The 18,317-nt window shown below is 45.6% G+C and overlaps 1 protein-coding gene across 12 annotated transcripts in view; it reads left to right on the plus strand.

The window, feature by feature from the left end:
- LOC110526525 (ephrin type-B receptor 3) overlaps positions 1–18,317 on the plus strand; it is a 103,523-nt gene that overhangs the window by 33,756 nt on the left and 51,450 nt on the right. For all 12 annotated transcript variants that reach the window (XM_036984367.1, XM_036984422.1, XM_036984452.1 and 9 more), the window contains exon 2: positions 16,677–16,741. In XM_036984367.1, coding sequence (XP_036840262.1) covers positions 16,677–16,741 — 65 coding nt within the window. The remainder of the gene's footprint in view (positions 1–16,676; positions 16,742–18,317) is intronic.

Consider the following 18,317-nt stretch of genomic DNA (forward strand, 5'->3'; position numbering starts at 1 on the left):
TGAGGTCATGGTCTCCTCCTGAGTTCTTCTGCTAAAATATATAAGTTAGAGTCGGATAAATGTTGATAAACTAGATTTTTTCACAAGGATTTATACAGGATACTAACCTCCGGCAGACCTGCTCTAACTTGGAGCCAAAGCTCTGGATATTTTTGCAGCTTTTCATTTTACATAACAAGGGCTAACACCTTCTCACCAAGCAACAGACACTCTGGTGAGGGGGGGTAAATCTGGAATGGAAAAGCACAGGAGAACACGGGAGTTAATCTGGGATGGTCAGGCACACATTTACATGGCATGGTTTGATGGTAAATCATTCTCTCTCCCTCCCTTCTTTCTCTTTCAATTACGTGTTCAATTTAAAGGGCTTTATTGGCATAGGAAACATATGTTTCTCTCTCTCTCTTTTTATCCCCCTTCCTGTATTTTGTATTTTCCTCTCCCATCTTCTTTTTCCCCTCACTCCCTTTCTCCTTTCCCTCTCTCTTTGTTCCCTCCTTTCGGTCTCCTTTCTGTCTCTTTAGGGCTCTACACAGTCTACGCAAGCGAAGCCGATGGAGGTCCGTTTGCGTCGCTCTCTACGTAGTTCTATGTACAATTGTGTGGCTGAATTTTTGGAACGCGTCATGAGCAGAACTGCGTCGGCTCCATTTGAGTAGACTGTGTAATTCCCTTTAGAGAAATTATTCCCATTGAAGACAGTAAAAGTAGATTTATCAGGACGGAATTTCAATTTACGTAATATGCACATGAACTTTTCAATCAACATTAGCAATAGGAATGTCACGAGACAAGAGAGAGGTTCGGTTGATGTTTAGCTGCAATACAAACATCCAAAGTGGAGCGTCTCGCTTTCTCTTCCGTCTCTGATTAAGTAGCTAGTTAGAATTGAACTGAATTTTAATTAACGTCAGCCAACATAAGCTAAATATTGACTACACTTGAAGTCAGCCAACGTTAGCTAAATAAGAGCTAGACTTGAAGTCAGCCAACTTTAGCTAAATAAGAGCTAGATTTGAAGTCAGCCAACGTTAGCTAAATAAGAGCTAGATTTGAAGTCAGCCAAAGTTAGCTAAATAAGAGCTAGATTAAAGTCAGCCAACATTGGCTAAATAAGAGCTAGATTAAAGTCAGCCAACATTGGCTAAATAAGAGCTAGATTAAAGTCAGCCAACGTTAGCTAAATAATAGCTAGATTTGAAGTCAGCCAAAGTTAGCTAAATAAGAGCTAGATTAAAGTCAGCCAACGTTAGCTAAATAAGAGCTAGATTTGAAGTCAGCCAACGTTAGCTAAATAAGAGCTAGATTTGAAGTCAGCCAAAGTTAGCTAAACAAGAGCTAGATTAAAGTCAGCCAACGTTAGCTAAATAAGAGCTAGATTAAAGTCAGCCAACATTGGCTAAATAAGAGCTAGATTAAAGTCAGCCAACGTTAGCTAAATAATAGCTAGATGAAAGTCAGCCAACGTTACCTAAATAATAGCTAGATGAAAGTCAGCCAACGTTAGCTAAATAATAGCTAGATGAAAGTCAGCCAACGTTAGCCAAATAATAGCTAGATGAAAGTCAGCCAACGTTTGCTAAATAAGAGCTAGACTTGAAGTCAGCCAACGTTAGCTAAATAAGAGATAGATAGCTTTTTTGGGCTACAGATCTTAATTTTATCACTCGTTTGTTGCTGAAAAATGTCCTGCACTGTTCTGATATTCCCCTAAAGCTAATGTGTCAATTTCAGAGTTACTGGCTTTCACTCCAATTTCTGATTACACTATGTAGTAAACCACGCCTCTACTGTAAAGAAAATGGCTATACATTTTAGATATTTTCAAAACATTGCTTTGCTATTATGATTTATACTGTAGGAGTGTTGGACTGAAGAAAATAATGATGTTTATATTGCACTTCGTGGAGGGGGTAAAACTGTCGGGCATGTGTCGTGCGCCTGAGAAACTAGAAGGGTTTACATTACGGTAATGTCGAGAGAGAGAGAGAGAGAGAGAGAGTCGATACCTCTCGAAAATTTCTTGAGGAATCTCCGTTAACGCACGTCAATGTGAAAAGCCTCTTACATTTTCCCATCTGGGAGACTTGTAAACAGTATGAGTACACACACACACACACACACACACGCACACGCACGCACGCACACAGACACGCACGCACACACACACACACACACACACACACACACACACACACACACAGACACACACACACACACAGAGAGTAAGAGAGAACCTGCCCCGGGCCTTGAGGCCTCATATATATATATTCCTGTCCATACTTCCTCATATGGCTCTTATCAGGGCAAGTTAACAGCGAGCAGCTTTGCTCATTAGTTAGATCCACTGAGGATTGATCAGAGGCCGTTTGGGCCAGACAAATAAACAAATCAAAGTGTATCACTACGCCCCTTGTCTTATCCAATAAATTGCTCTGCCACCCTATTCCCAGTTTTAGAAGCTCATTTGAAAAGAGAGAAAAGTTGTTCTGGGCACAGGGAACCTGTATACTGTAAATCTTATATGTAGACTGGATTGAAAGCTAGGTACTGGCCTGTTTGTTATTACGGAGTCTGTATTTTGGGTGTGTTTCATAGATTACTTTTTTTTATAGGCTATTGGAACGTGTTGAAGAGCGTGAGGGTGTGAGTGTCTGTTGTGGTTATGGAGAACTACGAACCAATCACAACACACAGAGGTTACGGAGAACTACGAACCAATCACAACACACAGAGGTTACGGAGAACTACGAACCAATCACAACACACAGAGGTTACGGAGAACTACGAACCAATCACAACACACAGAGGTTATGGTATTAGAGATGTTAAAAATGAATCAGAATCCTGCTCACACACAAACATAACCCATTATAGTGTAGTCCAATAGTGTAATCCATTATAGTGTAGTCCATTATAGTGTAGTCCATTATAGTGTAGTCCATTATAGTGTCCATTATAGTGTAGTCCATTATAGTGTAGTCCATTATAGTGTAGTCCAATAGTGTAGTCCATTATAGTGTAGTCCATTATAGTGTAGTCCATTATAGTGTAGTCCATTATAGTGTAGTCCAATAGTGTAGTCCATTATAGTGTAGTCCATTATAGTGTAGTCCATTATAGTGTAGTCCAATAGTGTAGTCCATTATAGTGTAGTCCATTATAGTGTAGTCCATTATAGTGTAGTCCATTATAGTGTCCATTATAGTGTAGTCCATTATAGTGTAGTCCATAATAGTGTAGTCCACTATAGTGTAGTCCATTGTAGTGTAGTCCAATAGTGTAGTCCACTATAGTGTCCATTATAGTGTAGTCCATTATAGTGTAGTCCATTATAGTGTAGTCCATTATAGTGTAGTCCACTATAGTGTAGTCCATTATAGTGTAGTCCACTATAGTGTAGTCCATTATAGTGTAGTCCAATAGTGTAGTCCAATAGTGTAGTCCATTATAGTGTAGTCCATTATAGTGTAGTCCACTATAGTGTAGTCCAGTGTGGTCTGTTGAGGGGATAGTCGGTCTGTTTAAGGGGTTAGTCGGTCTGTTGAGTGGTTAGTCGGTCTGTTGAGGGGTTAGTCGGTCTGTTGAGTGGTTAGTCGGTCTGTTGAGGGGTTAGTCGGTCTGTTGAGGGGTTAGTCGGTCTGTTGAGGGGTTAGTCGGTCTGTTTAAGGGGTTATTCGGTCTATTGAGAGTGGAGGTGAGGGAGGCAAAAGACAGGGAAGGGAGGAGAGAGAAGGGGGTCTTTGTTAAATTCATGGCATTATCCCCTTCCTCTCCTCAAGCACACTGACAGGCACACCAACAAGCAGAATGACAGATGACACACCAGCACACACACACACACACATACACACTCACACACACACACACACACACACACACACACACACACACACACACACACACACACACACACACACACACACACACACACACACACACACACACACACACACACACACACACACACACAGAGAGGACAGGCACACCTGGTTTGAAGCCAGTCACCCTAGGGGCTACCTGTGAGTCAGATCCTCTCTGCTCTGTGATTACAAGCCGTAGAGAAAGGAGAGAGGGACTGAGAGGGAGAGAGAGAATGAGGCAGAAACGACAAAAGACACTCATTCCTCTGGCAATACAGGAACTAGGACAGACTTCATGAGCTTCTGAAAGCACGCCCGGCCACACACAAAAACAAACACATAAACAAACACACACACACACACGCACGCATGCACACGCACACGCACACACACGCACACACACATACACACACACACACACACACGTGATCAAAGACGTGATCTCCCTGTGGCCCCTGCTCCTCTCTCTGTGGCCCCTGCTCCTCTCTCTGTGTCCCCTGCTCCTCTCTCTGTGTCCCCTGCTCCTCTCCCTGTGTCCCCTGCTCCTCTCTCTGTGTCCCCTACTCCTCTCTCCCTGTGGCCCCTGCTCCTCCCTCCCTGTGTCCCCTGCTCCTCTCTCCCTGTGGCCCCTGCTCCTCTCCATGTGTCCCCTGCTCCTCTCTCTGTGTCCCCTGCTCCTCTCTCCCTTTGGCCCCTGCTCCTCTCTCTGTGTTCCCTACTCCTCTCTCTGTGTCCCCTGCTCCTCTCCATGTGTCCCCTGCTCCTCTCTCTGTGTCCCCTGCTCCTCTCTCCCTTTGGCCCCTGCTCCTCTCTCTGTGTTCCTTGCTCCTCTCTCTGTGTCCCCTGCTCCTCTCCATGTGTCCCCTGCTCCTCTCTCTGTGTCTCCTGCTCCTCTCTCTGTGTCCCCTGCTCCTCTCTCCCTTTGGCCCCTGCTCCTCTCTCTGTGTTCCCTGCTCCTCTCTCTGTGTCCCCTGCTCCTCTCCATGTGTCCCCTGCTCCTCTCTCTGTGTCCCCTGCTCCTCTCTCCCTTTGGCCCCTGCTCCTCTCTCTGTGTTCCCTGCTCCTCTCCATGTGTCCCCTGCTCCTCTCTCTGTGTCTCCTGCTCCTCTCTCTGTGTCCCCTGCTCCTCTCTCCCTTTGGCCCCTGCTCCTCTCTCTGTGTTCCCTGCTCCTCTCTCTGTGTCCCCTGCTCCTCTCCATGTGTCCCCTGCTCCTCTCTCTGTGTCTCCTGCTCCTCTCTCTGTGTCCCCTGCTCCTCTCTCCCTTTGGCCCCTGCTCCTCTCTCTGTGTTCCCTGCTCCTCTCTCTGTGTCCCCTGCTCCTCTCCATGTGTCCCCTGCTCCTCTCTCTGTGTCCCCTGCTCCTCTCTCCCTTTGGCCCCTGCTCCTCTCTCTGTGTTCCCTGCTCCTCTCTCTTTGTCCCCTGCTCCTCTCTCCCTTTGGCCCCTGCTCCTCTCTCTGTGTTCCCTGCTCCTCTCTCTGTGTCCCCTGCTCCTCTCCATGTGTCCCCTGCTCCTCTCTCCCTGTGTCCCCTGCTCCTCACTCTGTGTCCCCTGCTCCTCTCTCTGTGTCCCCTGCTCCTCTCTCTGTGTCCCCTGCTCCTCTCCCTGTGGCCCCTGTTCCTCTCCCTGTGGCCCCTGCTTCTCTCCCTGATGTCTAATTAAGACCCCCACTCATTACCCACACTTTCTTTGACAAAAAAACTCCCTAGAAAGGCCAGAAACTAGGAAGAAACCTAGCGAGGAACCAGGCTATGAGGGGTGGCCAGTCCTCTTCTGGCTGTGCCGGGTGGAGATTATAACAGATGGCCAAGATGTTCAAATGTTCATAGATGACCAGCAGGGTCAAATAATAATAATCACAGTGGTTGTCGAGGGTGCAACAGGTCAGCACCTCAGGAGTAAATGTCAGTTGGCTTTTCATAGCTGATCATTAAGAGTATCTCTACCTCTCCTGCTGTCTCTAGAGAGTTGAAAACAGCAGGTCTGGGACAGGTAGCACGTCCGGTGAACAGGTCATGCATGGTTCCATAGCCGCAGGCTGAACAGTTGAAACTGGAGCAGCAGCAGGACCAGGTGGACTGGGGACAGCAAGGAGTCATCAGGCCAGGTAGTCCTGAGGCATGGTCCTAGGGCTCAGGTCCTCCAAGACAGAGAGAGAGAGAGAGAGAGAGCGAGAGAGAGAGAGAGAGAGAGAGAGAGAAAGAAAGAAAGAAAGAAAGAAAGAAAGAAAGAAAGACACAAACTACTCCAGCATAACTACTGGAGGCTGAGACAGGAGGGGTCGGGAGACACTGTGGCCCCGTCCCACGATACCCCCGGACAGAGCCAAACAGGCAGGATATACCACTTTGCCAAAGCACAGCCCGCACAGCACTAGAGGGATATCTTCGACCACCAACTTACCATCCTGAGACAAGGCCGAGTATAGCCCACAAAGATCTCCCCTACTGCACAACCCAAGGGGGGGGGGGGGCGCCAACCCAGACAGGAAGACCACGTCAGCGTCTCAACCCACTCAGGTGACGCACCCCTCCCAGGGACGGCATGGAAGAGCACCAGTAAGCCAGTGACTCAGCCCCTGTAACAGGGTTAGAGGCAGAGAATCCCAGTGGAGAGAGGGGCTCCAGAGCCTTTCCGTTCACCTTCACACCCCTGGGCCAGACTACACTCAATCATATGACCCACTGAAGAGATGAGTCTTCAGTAAAGACTTAAAGGTTGAGACCGAGTTTGCGTCTCTCACATGGGTAGGCAGACCATTCCATAAAAATGGAGCTCTATAGGAGAAAGCCCTGCCTCCAGCTGTTTGCTTAGACTTTCTAGGTGACAGTAAGGAGGCCTGCGTCTTGTGACCGTAGCGTACGTGTAGGTATGTACGGCAGGACCAAATCAGAGAGATAGGTGCATGCCCATGTAATACTTTGTAGGTTAGCAGTAAAACCTTGAAATCAGCCCTTGCCTTAACAGGAAGCCAGTGTATAGAGGCTACCACTGGAGAAATAAGACATGATGAGCATAGTGTTGTGTACTGACCATGACAGTGACGCGTGTAGAGCTATAGCCACTTGAGTAATAGGATCAAAGTTTTTTGGTTTCTAGTCAAGATTCCAGCAGCAGTATTTAGCGTCTACCAATCACGTCGTATGTCACCATTTAATAAACGCTGCCGGGACAAAAAGGCCAAGAGATGAGACAGACAGTCAGAGGAAACACTATTCAGTCCAGTCCTGAAGACTGAGTTCATTAGTCATTAGTGTGGCCGACGCAGCGAGGGAGTTCATTTCCCCTTGCACTGACAGTAGGACCCTGTTAGTACACAAGAGGCCTGCACTCTGCAACAGCCATTGTGGCGTGAGTGAAAGCGAGTGGCAGGGGTGAGAGGGGGGCTAGGGGGAGGTGTCATGGGAGGTGGGTTTTTTTTTTTTGGGGGGGGGGGGGGGGGGTTAAAAGGGGGGTTATTTGAGGGAATTCCACAGAAGGAAACAGGGGGACCACAGCCACCTACATCAAAACCCATCAACCAATTATTGAAGCAGTGTGGCTCGGCACAAAACGAGTGTCCTCTCCTAATCATGGCACTCTACCGCGGTACAAAGGAAGAGAGGCTGCCTGCCCCATTTGAATTTAAATAGGAGTTCTCGCTCTCCCCTCTCTGTTTCTCTCTCTCTCTTCTTTTCTACGGCTGCCTTTCCCTTCCCAACAAAACTAATCAGGCTAATATTTGGCTAATTACGTTTAACGTTGGGGGTTCTTCTCGATGCCGTTGACACATTTCTCTGTTTTTGTTGCTAAACAGAGATCCAGTATTTGGCACCAGCGTGGCTGATGTGTTTCTCTGGAATGACACAACAAAGACGCTCGGGATGAGAAGAACATGATAATTAACTGCCAAAAAACAGGGACACGAGACGAGAACCACATTTGCCTTAACTAACCCTTTCACCCTGCATTATTGACTCTGTACCGGTTCTCCTTGTATTTAGCCTCGTTATTGTTATTTTTATTTTGTTACTATGTTGTTTTTTATGTTTATTCACACATTTGTCTATCTTTTTAACACTGTATCGTGGGGAAAGTGCTCATAAGTAAGCATGACCATTTCACGGTTAAGTCTAGACCTGTCCTGTTGTGTTCGCCGCATGTGACAAATAACATAACATGTTTTTTTTGTGCTGAAAACTAAAATCCTCGTCATCAGAATTTTGCCAACAGGCTAATACCGGCGGTATGCTAATTAGCTCTAGCGAAATTGAACAAGCTAACACAACATTTAGGATGAACACCAACCATTATCCCCGGATATTCCCAGCCAAATTAGAACAAAAACTATTCCTTTAATTGTCCTGTTGAAACACAATTGGACATGGAAATATACGGGCTTGCTTGAGTTGTGTCTTTTACAGTTTTTCGGTATGTATTTGTGTCCTGAGGGTTCAACCATGAAAAGAGGCTACTTGCAAAAAAAAACTAACACAATTCTTGTAGGTACTAGCAAGACCCTGTTAGATAATCCATCACCTGTCTGCTCCTTCTAGTCTGGAGTTAGGCCTGTGAAACCAGAACACATTCTTCTGGGTCAATAATGGTGGTTTTGCCTCTACCCCTTCATTCCCTCTTCCCCTTTGTTCTTTGTATAAGAAGCCTGGTTGTTTAAACACGTCACTGCGTTTAAGAGGTTTGTAACCCTGGACGCTGTGTGTGTGTGTGTGTGTGTGTGTTTATGTGTGTGCCTGCTTGCCAGCGTGACTGTGTGTGTCCTTGTGTTTACGTGTGCCTCTGTCAGTTCTCTTACTTTTATCCTTCATGTTTCACCGTGTTTATATCCTCTGTATATGAACCAGGGTCAGTGATGTACTGATGTGTCCTCTTCCCCACCTCTCAGTGCTGATCCAGAGCTGAACTACATTCTAAATAACACCTTTTGACCAGAACAGTACAGATGGTTGGAAGAAATTGTTTCTCTGATCAGACTTACTGTAGCATCCATCATTCTAGTCACTAGGAGTAAAAGCTTCACATGAAGAGAGTCAATTAAGAGATGGAAATGGAAATGGTGATGTAGAGAAAGACAAAGAAAGAAAGAAAGACAAAGAGAGAAAGAACGAAAGAAAGACAAAGAAAGAAAGAAAGATATTAAATAATGGATAGCTGGATTAATTGCATAAAAGCAATGATCCATCTGTGATTTCCGATGAGCTCTCTGATGGGCTCTCTGATGAGCTCTCTGATGGGCTCTCTGAAGGGCTCTCTGATGAGCTCTCTGATGGGCTCTCCAATGAGCTCTCTGATGGGCTCTCTAATGAGCTCTCCAATGGGCTCACCGATGAGCTCTCTGATGAGCTCTCTGATGGGCTCTCTGATGAGCTCTCTGATGAGCTCTCTGATGGGCTCTCCGATGAGTTCTCTGATGGGCTCTCTAATGAGCTCTCCGATGGGCTCACCGATGAGCTCTCTGATGAGCTCTCTGATGGGCTCTCTGATGAGCTTTCTGATGGGCTCTCTGATGAGCTCTCTGATGAGCTCTCTGATGAGCTCTCTGATGAGCTCTCTGATGGGCTCTCTGATGAGCTCTCTGATGAGCTCTCTGATGAGCTCTCTGATGGGCTCTCTGATGAGCTCTCTGATGGGCTCTCTGATGGGCTCTCTGATGGGCTCTCCGATTGCCACCTCAGAATATGAGGTTTTTACTGCACTAAATGTGCATGTAAGTTTGTCTCGCTGCCCCAAAGACAACGGCCACAGTTGATGTGCTACTCTGCTTAATGACACCATATTTAATAGTGTTAGTCTATACATATTTGACCCTCTGTTGTTCTCACCCTCCAGCTTTCCCCTCTAAGATTGTGTTGTCTCATAGTAGAACTCCAACAGGAAGTTTGAAAGGTTAAAACGGGATACAGGAGCCGATACGATGGAAGAGACATTTTGACCTGTGTACAGTTTTTTTTAATAGGTTTTTTCAAAACTTTTGCGTCTGGTAGTTTAGTCAGGGCCATTGCAGAGCTTGCCAGCGTGGTTTTGTAAAAGGCTTTTTTGTTTTGTTTTGGTTTTGAATACGCCTTTCTCTCTCTCTCTCTCTCTCTCTCTCTCTCTCTCTCTCTCTCTCTCTCTCTCTCTCTGTCTCTGTCTCTGTCTCTCTCTCTCTCTGTCTCTCTCTCTCTCTCTCTCTGTCACTCTCTCTCTCTCTCTCTCTCTCTCTCTCGCTCTCTCTCTCTCTCTCTCTCTCTCTCTCTCTCTCTCTCTCTCACGTTAGTGGTGTTTGCTCTCTGTGCAAAACCTTTTTATATACCACGGCCCTGAAAAAAATCCAACGTTGTTTGTCTTGTCTTTCATTTTGTATGGAAGTAGATAGGGCTCATAGTGATTCATAGGCTCATAGGGCTCATAGTGATTGTATTGCATTTCCATAGTGAGGATGGCCAGTACCTCTCTGATTCAGAGGGGTTGGGTTAAAATGCGGGAGACACATTTCAGTTGAATACAGTTGGACAACTGACTAGGTCTCCCCCTTTCCCCTTCCGACCTGAGCGCCCCTACCCCCCTTCCCCCTTCCCTTTCTGGTTTTGGGGAGAGGTGACAGTCTGGGTTATAGAGGGGTCAGTGTGACACTTTTGTGCCCCCGTTGATCCAGGATTGCCTCTTCATCGCGAGGCACGATGAAGGGCGTAGTCGACAGGCCGAGAGCTCAAACAAATCAGAACTTTCTGCTGCACACATACTCCTGTCCTGAATGGTCAATGGTTACTGAGTCAGGCCTTCCACTCACTGTCTGTGTGTGTGTCTATCACACACTGTCATTATGTAGGTGAGGTCAGCAGTAATGAGACAGTATTTGCTGTACATTACCTGTTTTAATAGACTAGGTACTACGGTTTAACCGGGCCATTTTGTACCTCATCATCTCCCTGTGTGTTGGCCGGCTTTTAAATGGTCTGAAATGTTGTGAGTCACAAGAGGAAGGTCTCGCTAAATGGATCAACTGACATACTGACATCATGATATCATGACATACTGACATAATGACATACTGACATCATGATAAACTGACATAATGACATACAGACATAATGACATCATGACATCCCGACATCATGACATACTGACATCATGACATCATGACATACTGACATTATGACATCATGACATCATAACATCATGACATACTGACATCATGACATCATGACATCCTGACATCATGACATACTGACATCATGACATGACATACTGACATCATAACATCATGACATACTGACATTATGACATCATGACATCATAACATCATGACATCCTGACATCATGACATACTGACATCATGACATGACATACTGACATCACGACATACTGACATCATGACATACTGCCATATTGACATGACATACTGACATCATGACATACTAACATCATGACATCATGACATCATGACATACTGACATAACATCATGACATACCGACATCATGACATCATGACATACTGACATAACATCATGACATACTGACATCATGACATACTGACATCATGACATACTGATATAACATCATGACATACTGACATCATGACATCATGACACACTGACATCATGACATACTGACATTATGATATCATGACATACTGACATCATGACATCATGACATGCCGACATCATGACATCATGACATCATGACATCATGACATACTGACATCATGACATACTGACATCATGACATGACATACTGACATCATGACATCATGACACACTGACATCATGACATACTGACATCATGACATACTGACATCATGGAATACTGACATCATGACATACTGACATCATGGAATACTGACATCATGACATACTGACATCATGACATCATGACATACTGACATCATGACATACTGACATCATGACATCATAACATACTGACATTATGATATCATGACATACTGACATCATGACATCATGACATGCCGACATCATGACATCATGACATCATGACATCATGACATACTGACATCATAACATCATGACATCCTTACATCATGACATCATGACATACTGACATCATGACATACTGACATCATAACATCATGACATCCTGACATCATGACATCATGACATCATGAAATCATGACATACTGACATCATGACATACTGACATCATGACATGACATACTGACATCATAACATCATGACATCCTTACATCATGACATACTGACATCATGACATACTGACATCATAACATCATGACATACTGACATCATGACATCATGACGTCATGACATACTGACATCATGACGTCATGACATACTGACATCATAACATCATGACATCCTGACATCATGACATACTGACATCATAACATCATGACATCCTGACATCATGACATACTGACATCATAACATCATGACATCATAACATCATGACATACTGACATCATAACATCATGACATCCTGACATCATGACATACTGACATCATAACATCATGACATACTTACATCATGACATACTGACATCATAACATGTACATACTTACATCATGACATACTGACATCATAACATGTACATACTGACATCATGACATCATAACATACTGACATCATAACATGTACACACTGACACTATCTCTCAGTCATTGTCACTCAAACCTAACAGGGTGACATTAATGGAACATTTTGGCAGACGCTACTCACAGTGAGAGGTGTTTGGTACGATGAGAGAATATCTGTGTTTGGCAGCATTAGTGTTTCGACACAGTCGGAAAAATTAGACTTTCTGTAGGTCCCTTTTTCATGTCGAATGTCCTGTCAAGAGAGCTAGAGAGAGCGAGAACAGGGAGAGGATGAGAAACAGAACATGCATTCAATTTCAATGTAAGGGTATTATTGGCATGGGAAACATATATTTACATTGCAAGTGTGAATAGCAAGCAAGTGAAATAGACAATAAACAAAAGTGAAATAAACAATAAAAAATGTACAGTAATATTTACAGTTCCAAAATAATAAAGACATTTCAAAGTTGGATTTGTTTTCGAATTCTTTGTGTAACTGTGTAATCTGAGGGAAATATGTGTCTCTAATATGGTCATGCATTGGGCAGGAGGTTAGGAAGTGCAGCTCAGTTTCCACCTCATTTTGTGGGCAGTGAGCACATCACTTGAGAGCCATGTCTGCCTACGGCGGGCTTTCTCAATAGCAAGGCAATGCTCACTGAGTCTGTACATGGTCAAAGCTTTCCTTAAGTTTGGGTCAGTCACAGTGGTCAGGTATTCTGCCATTGTGTACTCTCTGTTTAGGGCCAAATACCATTCTAGTTTGCTCTGTTTTTTGGTAAATTCTTTCCAATGTGTTAAGTAATTATCTTTTTGTTTTCTCATGATTTGGTTGGGTCTAATTGTGTTGCTGTCCTGGGGCTCTGTAGGGTCTGTTTGTTTTCGTGAACAGAGCACCAGGACCAGCTTGCTTAGGGGACTCTTCTCCAGGTTCATCTCTCTGTAGGTGATGGCTTTGTTATGGAAGGTTTGGGAATCGCTTCCTTTTATGTGGTTGTAGAATTTAACGTCTCTTTTCGGGATTTTGAAAATTAGTGGGTATTGGCCTAAATCTGCTCTGCATGCATTATTTGGTGTTTTACGTCGTACACAGAGCACATTTTTGCAGAATTCTGCGTGCAAAGTCTTAATTTGGTGTTTGTCCCATTTTGTGAATTTTTGGTTGGTGAGCAGACCCCAGACCTCACAGCCATAGAGGGCAATGGGTTCAATAACTAATTCAAGTGTTTTCAGCCAGATCCTAATTGGTATGTCAAATTTCATGTTCCTTTTGATGGCTTCTTGTCTTGTCTCTCAGATCAGAATAATTTTGCACGCCCAATTTTTCAGTTTTTGATTTGTTAAAAAAGTTTGAAATATCCAATAAATGTCGTTCCACTTCATGATTGTGTCCCACTTGTTGTTGATTCTTCACAAAAAAATACAGTGTTATATCTTTATGTTTGAATCCTGAAATGTGGCAAAAGGTCGCAAAGTTCAAGGGGGCCGAATACTTTCGCAAGGCACTGTATATTTCCCCCCCCCCCCCCCCCAACACCTCGCGAAAAGGAAGGTTTATATGGAAAAAAAGGAAGGTCTTGCTATTTTACCAGTCAAAGACAAAGCTTGAGGGTGAGCCAACACGCAAACACTTGTTAACTTTTTGGCATCGCGCCGTTCCATCGTCTTTACTGTCTTGTAGAACAGCGGAGTGGTAGGATAATAACAGTTGCTAAATACTGTTTCCCAAGTGGTAGTAAGATAGTTCATTTATAGTGTTCCCTTCACCCCTCTCTCTCTCTCTCCTGCCCCCTCCCTCTCTCTCTCTCTCTCTCTTTCTCTCTCTCTCTCTGTCTCTCTGTCTCTCTCTCTCTCTTTCTCTCTCTCTCTCTCTCTCTCTCTCTCTCTCTCTCTCTCTCTCTCTCTCTCTCTGTGTCTCTGTCTCTCTCTCTCTCTTTCTCTCTCTCCTTCTCGCTCTCTTTCTCTCTCTCTCCCTCTCCTCTCTCTCTCTCTGTCTCTCTCTCTCTCTCCTGCCCCCCTCTCTCTCTCCCTCTCCTCTCTCTCTCCTGCCCCCCTCTCTCTCTCTCTCTCCTGCCCCCCCTCTCTCTATCTCTCTCTCTCCTGCCCCCCCCTCGCTCTCTCTCTCTCTCTCTCTCACAGCGAGCCTGTTTGCCTAGGCAATGGAAAGAAGGAAGGAGTAGAGGGAGAACGAGTTAGAGAGAGAGAGAGAGAGAGAGAGAGGAGAGAAAGAAGAGAAAGTGAAAAGAAGGGATTGGTTGGTTTTTAAAAAAAGTAAAGGAAATTCAAGTATATTGACCTCTGTTCTGGGTGAACAGATTTTATTTTGCGCTACTCTGGGTTTATGGCACCCTTATCCAAAAGCAAATCAAAACAAATGTTATTAGTCCCATGACAGTGCTGAATACAACAGGTGTAGTCACCTTACAGTGCTGAATACAACAGGTGTAGTCACCTTACAGTGCTGAATACAACAGGTGTAGTCACCTTACAGTGCTGAATACAACAGGTGTAGTCACATTACAGTGCTAAATACAACAGGTGTAGTCACCTTACAGTGAAATGCTGAATACAACAGGTGTAGTAGACCTCACAGTGAAATGCTGAATACAACAGGTGTAGTCACCTTACAGTGCTGAATACAACAGGTGTAGTCACCTTACAGTGCTGAATACAACAGGTGTAGTCACCTTACAGTGCTGAAAACAACAGGTGTAGTCACCTTACAGTGCTGAATACAACAGGTGTAGTAGACCTTACAGTGAAATGCTGAATACAACAGGTGTAGTAGACCTCACAGTGAAGTGCCGAATCCAACAGGTGTAGTAGACCTCACAGTGAAATGCTGAATACAACAGGTGTAGTAGACCTTACAGTGAAATGCTGAATAGAACAGGTGTAGTAGACCTTACAGTGAAATGCTGAATACAACAGGTGTAGTAGACCTCACAGTGAAATGCTGAATACAACAGGTGTAGTAGACCTCACAGTGAAATGCTGAATACAACAGGTGTAGTAGACCTCACAGTGAAATGCTGAATACAACAGGTGTAGTAGACCTCACAGTGAAATGCTGAATACAACAGGTGTAGTAGACCTTACAGTGAAATGCTGAATACAACAGGTGTAGTAGACCTTACAGTGAAATGCCGAATACAACAGGTGTGTAGACCTTACAATGAAATACTGAATACAACAGGTGTAGTAGACCTTACAGTGAAATGCTGAATACAACAGGTGTAGTAGACCTCACAGTGAAATGCTGAATACAACAGGTGTAGTAGACCTTACAGTGAAATGCTGAATACAACAGGTGTAGTAGACCTCACAGTGAAATGCTGAATACAACAGGTGTAGTAGACCTTACAGTGAAATGCTGAATACAACAGGTGCAGTAGACCTTACAGTGAAATGCTGAATACAACAGGTGTAGTAGACCTCACAGTGAAATGCTGAATACAACAGGTGTAGTAGACCTTACAGTGAAATGCTGAATACAACAGGTGTAGTAGACCTCACAGTGAAATGCTGAATACAACAGGTGTAGTAGACCTCACAGTGAAATGATGAATACAACAGGTGTAGTAGAGCTTACAGTGAAATGCTGAATACAACAGGTGTAGTAGACCTTACAGTGAAATGCTGAATACAACAGGTGTAGTAGACCTTACAGTGAAATGCTGAATACAACAGGTGTAGTAGACCTTACAGTGAAATGCTTTACTTACAAGCCCTTAAACCAACAATGCGTTCTGTTCAGGTTATATATATATCCTCTTAAGGTTTACAACTCCTTACCTCAGCGTGCGTGTGTGTGTGTGTGTGTCTGTCCTCAACCACATAATAGTCTCTCAGTGATACTCAAAAAATGTTCCCCCTTAGCCCTGTAATTAAATAAAATTAGTAAGACGAGAATATATATATAACAACCATCAACAACACCTCCCGGATTACCCATTTAGGAGATTGTCTTGTTCCTTCACAGCCGTTTCACGCTAACTGTTCGTTGTTATGCGACATTTTGTATTTCTTTCTCAGCTAAATTATTTAAATTTCACCGTTTACTGAGTAGTGACTGTCTTACGTCATCTCCCTGGGTTGGGTTGAGCATACTGTGGTCCGCTGGGGAAACGTCAATGCTCCTATTCATTATGGTAGAATACTTCAGAAGGAACTGGTCCGTTTTTATGATCTCCCGTTATCTTGGTAACTGTTCAGGGTTTTATTATCTTTGTCTGTGTCGGGTTCCTCTTTGGTTAAAACGTTTCTCTCTTTTCGTATGATTTCAGAAACATTAATGGACACCAAGTGGGCCACAACTGAGCTAGCATGGACCGCTCACCCTGAAACTGGGGTAAGTTGTCGGTGTGTGTGTGTGTTTGATTGCACATGTTTGTGCCTCTTTGTGTTTCACATCGAAAAGCACGAACCCCTCACCTTTGTGTGGACTCCTGACCTCCCTCTCACCCCTCCCCCATCTCCTCGTTCAGACCTCCCTCTCACCCCTCCCCCATCTCCTCGTTCAGACCTCCCTCTCACACCCCCATCTTCTCTGTTCAGACCTCCCTCTCACCCCCCTATCTCCTCGTTCAGACCTCCCTCTCACCCCCTCCCCCCATATCCTCTGTCCAGACCTCCCTCTCACCCCCTCCCCCCATCTCCTCTGTCCAGACCTTCCTCTCACCCCTCCCCCATCTTTTAGTCTAGACCTCCCTCTCACCCCCTCCCCCCATCTCCTCTGTCCAGACCTCGCTCTCACCCCTCCCCCATCTCCTCTGTCCAGACCTTCCTCTCACCCCTCCCCCATCTTTTAGTCTAGACCTCCCTCTCACCCCCTCCCCCCATCTCCTCTGTCCAGACCTCTCTCCTTCACCCCTCCCCCAACTCCTCTGTCCAGACCTCCCTCTCACCCCCTCCCCCCATATCCTCTGTCCAGACCTCCCTCTCACCCCCTCCCCCATCTCCTCTGTCCAGACCTCCCTCTCACCCCCTCCCCCATCTCCTCTGTCCAGACCTCCCTCTCACCCTTCCCCCATCTCCTCTGTCCAGACCTCCCTCTCACCCCCCACCCATCTCCTCATTCAGACCTCCCTCTCACCCCCTCCCCCCATCTCCTCGTTCAGACCTCCCTCTTACCCTTCCCCCATCTCCTCGTTCAGACCTCCCTCTCACCCCCCACCCATCTCCTCGTTCAGACCTCCCTCTCCCCCTCCCCCCATCTCCTCTTTCAGAACTCCCTCTTACCCCTTCCACCATCTCCTCTGTCCAGACCTCCCTCTCACCCCTCCCCCATCTCCTCTGTCCAGAACTCCCTCTCACCCCCTCCCCCCATCTCCTCTGTCCAGACCTCCCTCTCACCCCTCCCCCATCTCCTCTGTCCAGACCTCGCTCTCACCCCTCCCCCATCTCCTCTGTCCAGACCTCCCTCTCACCCCTCCCCCATCTTTTAGTCTAGACCTCCCTCTCACCCCCTCCCCCCATCTCCTCTGTCCAGACCTCCCTCTCACCCCCTCCCCCCATCTCCTCTGTCCAGACCTCTTTCTCACCCCTCCCCCATCTTTTAGTCTAGACCTCCCTCTCACCCCCTCCTCCCATCTCCTCTGTCCAGACCTCCCTCTCCCCTGCTCCCCCCCCCCACCTCTTCGTAAAACCCCCCACCAGTCCGAGGCAGGATGGTAGAAACATCCTCCTCCTCTCCACCTACCTGTCTAATAACAGAGGGTTGGATGATTGTGTTGTTGATATGTTCTCCTCCTCTCCTCCAGACAGACGGTGGTTGTCTCATTCTTCTTCTCTCTCTTTTTGTCTTCTTTTTGCCCCCTGCCGTCTCGCTCGGCAGGACTCCCTTTTCTTTTGTATTTTTATTTATTTACGACGCACGCCCACATTTATTTATCGCAGTGCAATTGTGGCAGATGGTTATTATTTCG

This window comes from Oncorhynchus mykiss, chromosome 1 (genome assembly GCF_013265735.2).
Source record: "Oncorhynchus mykiss isolate Arlee chromosome 1, USDA_OmykA_1.1, whole genome shotgun sequence".
NCBI lineage: Eukaryota > Metazoa > Chordata > Actinopteri > Salmoniformes > Salmonidae > Oncorhynchus > Oncorhynchus mykiss.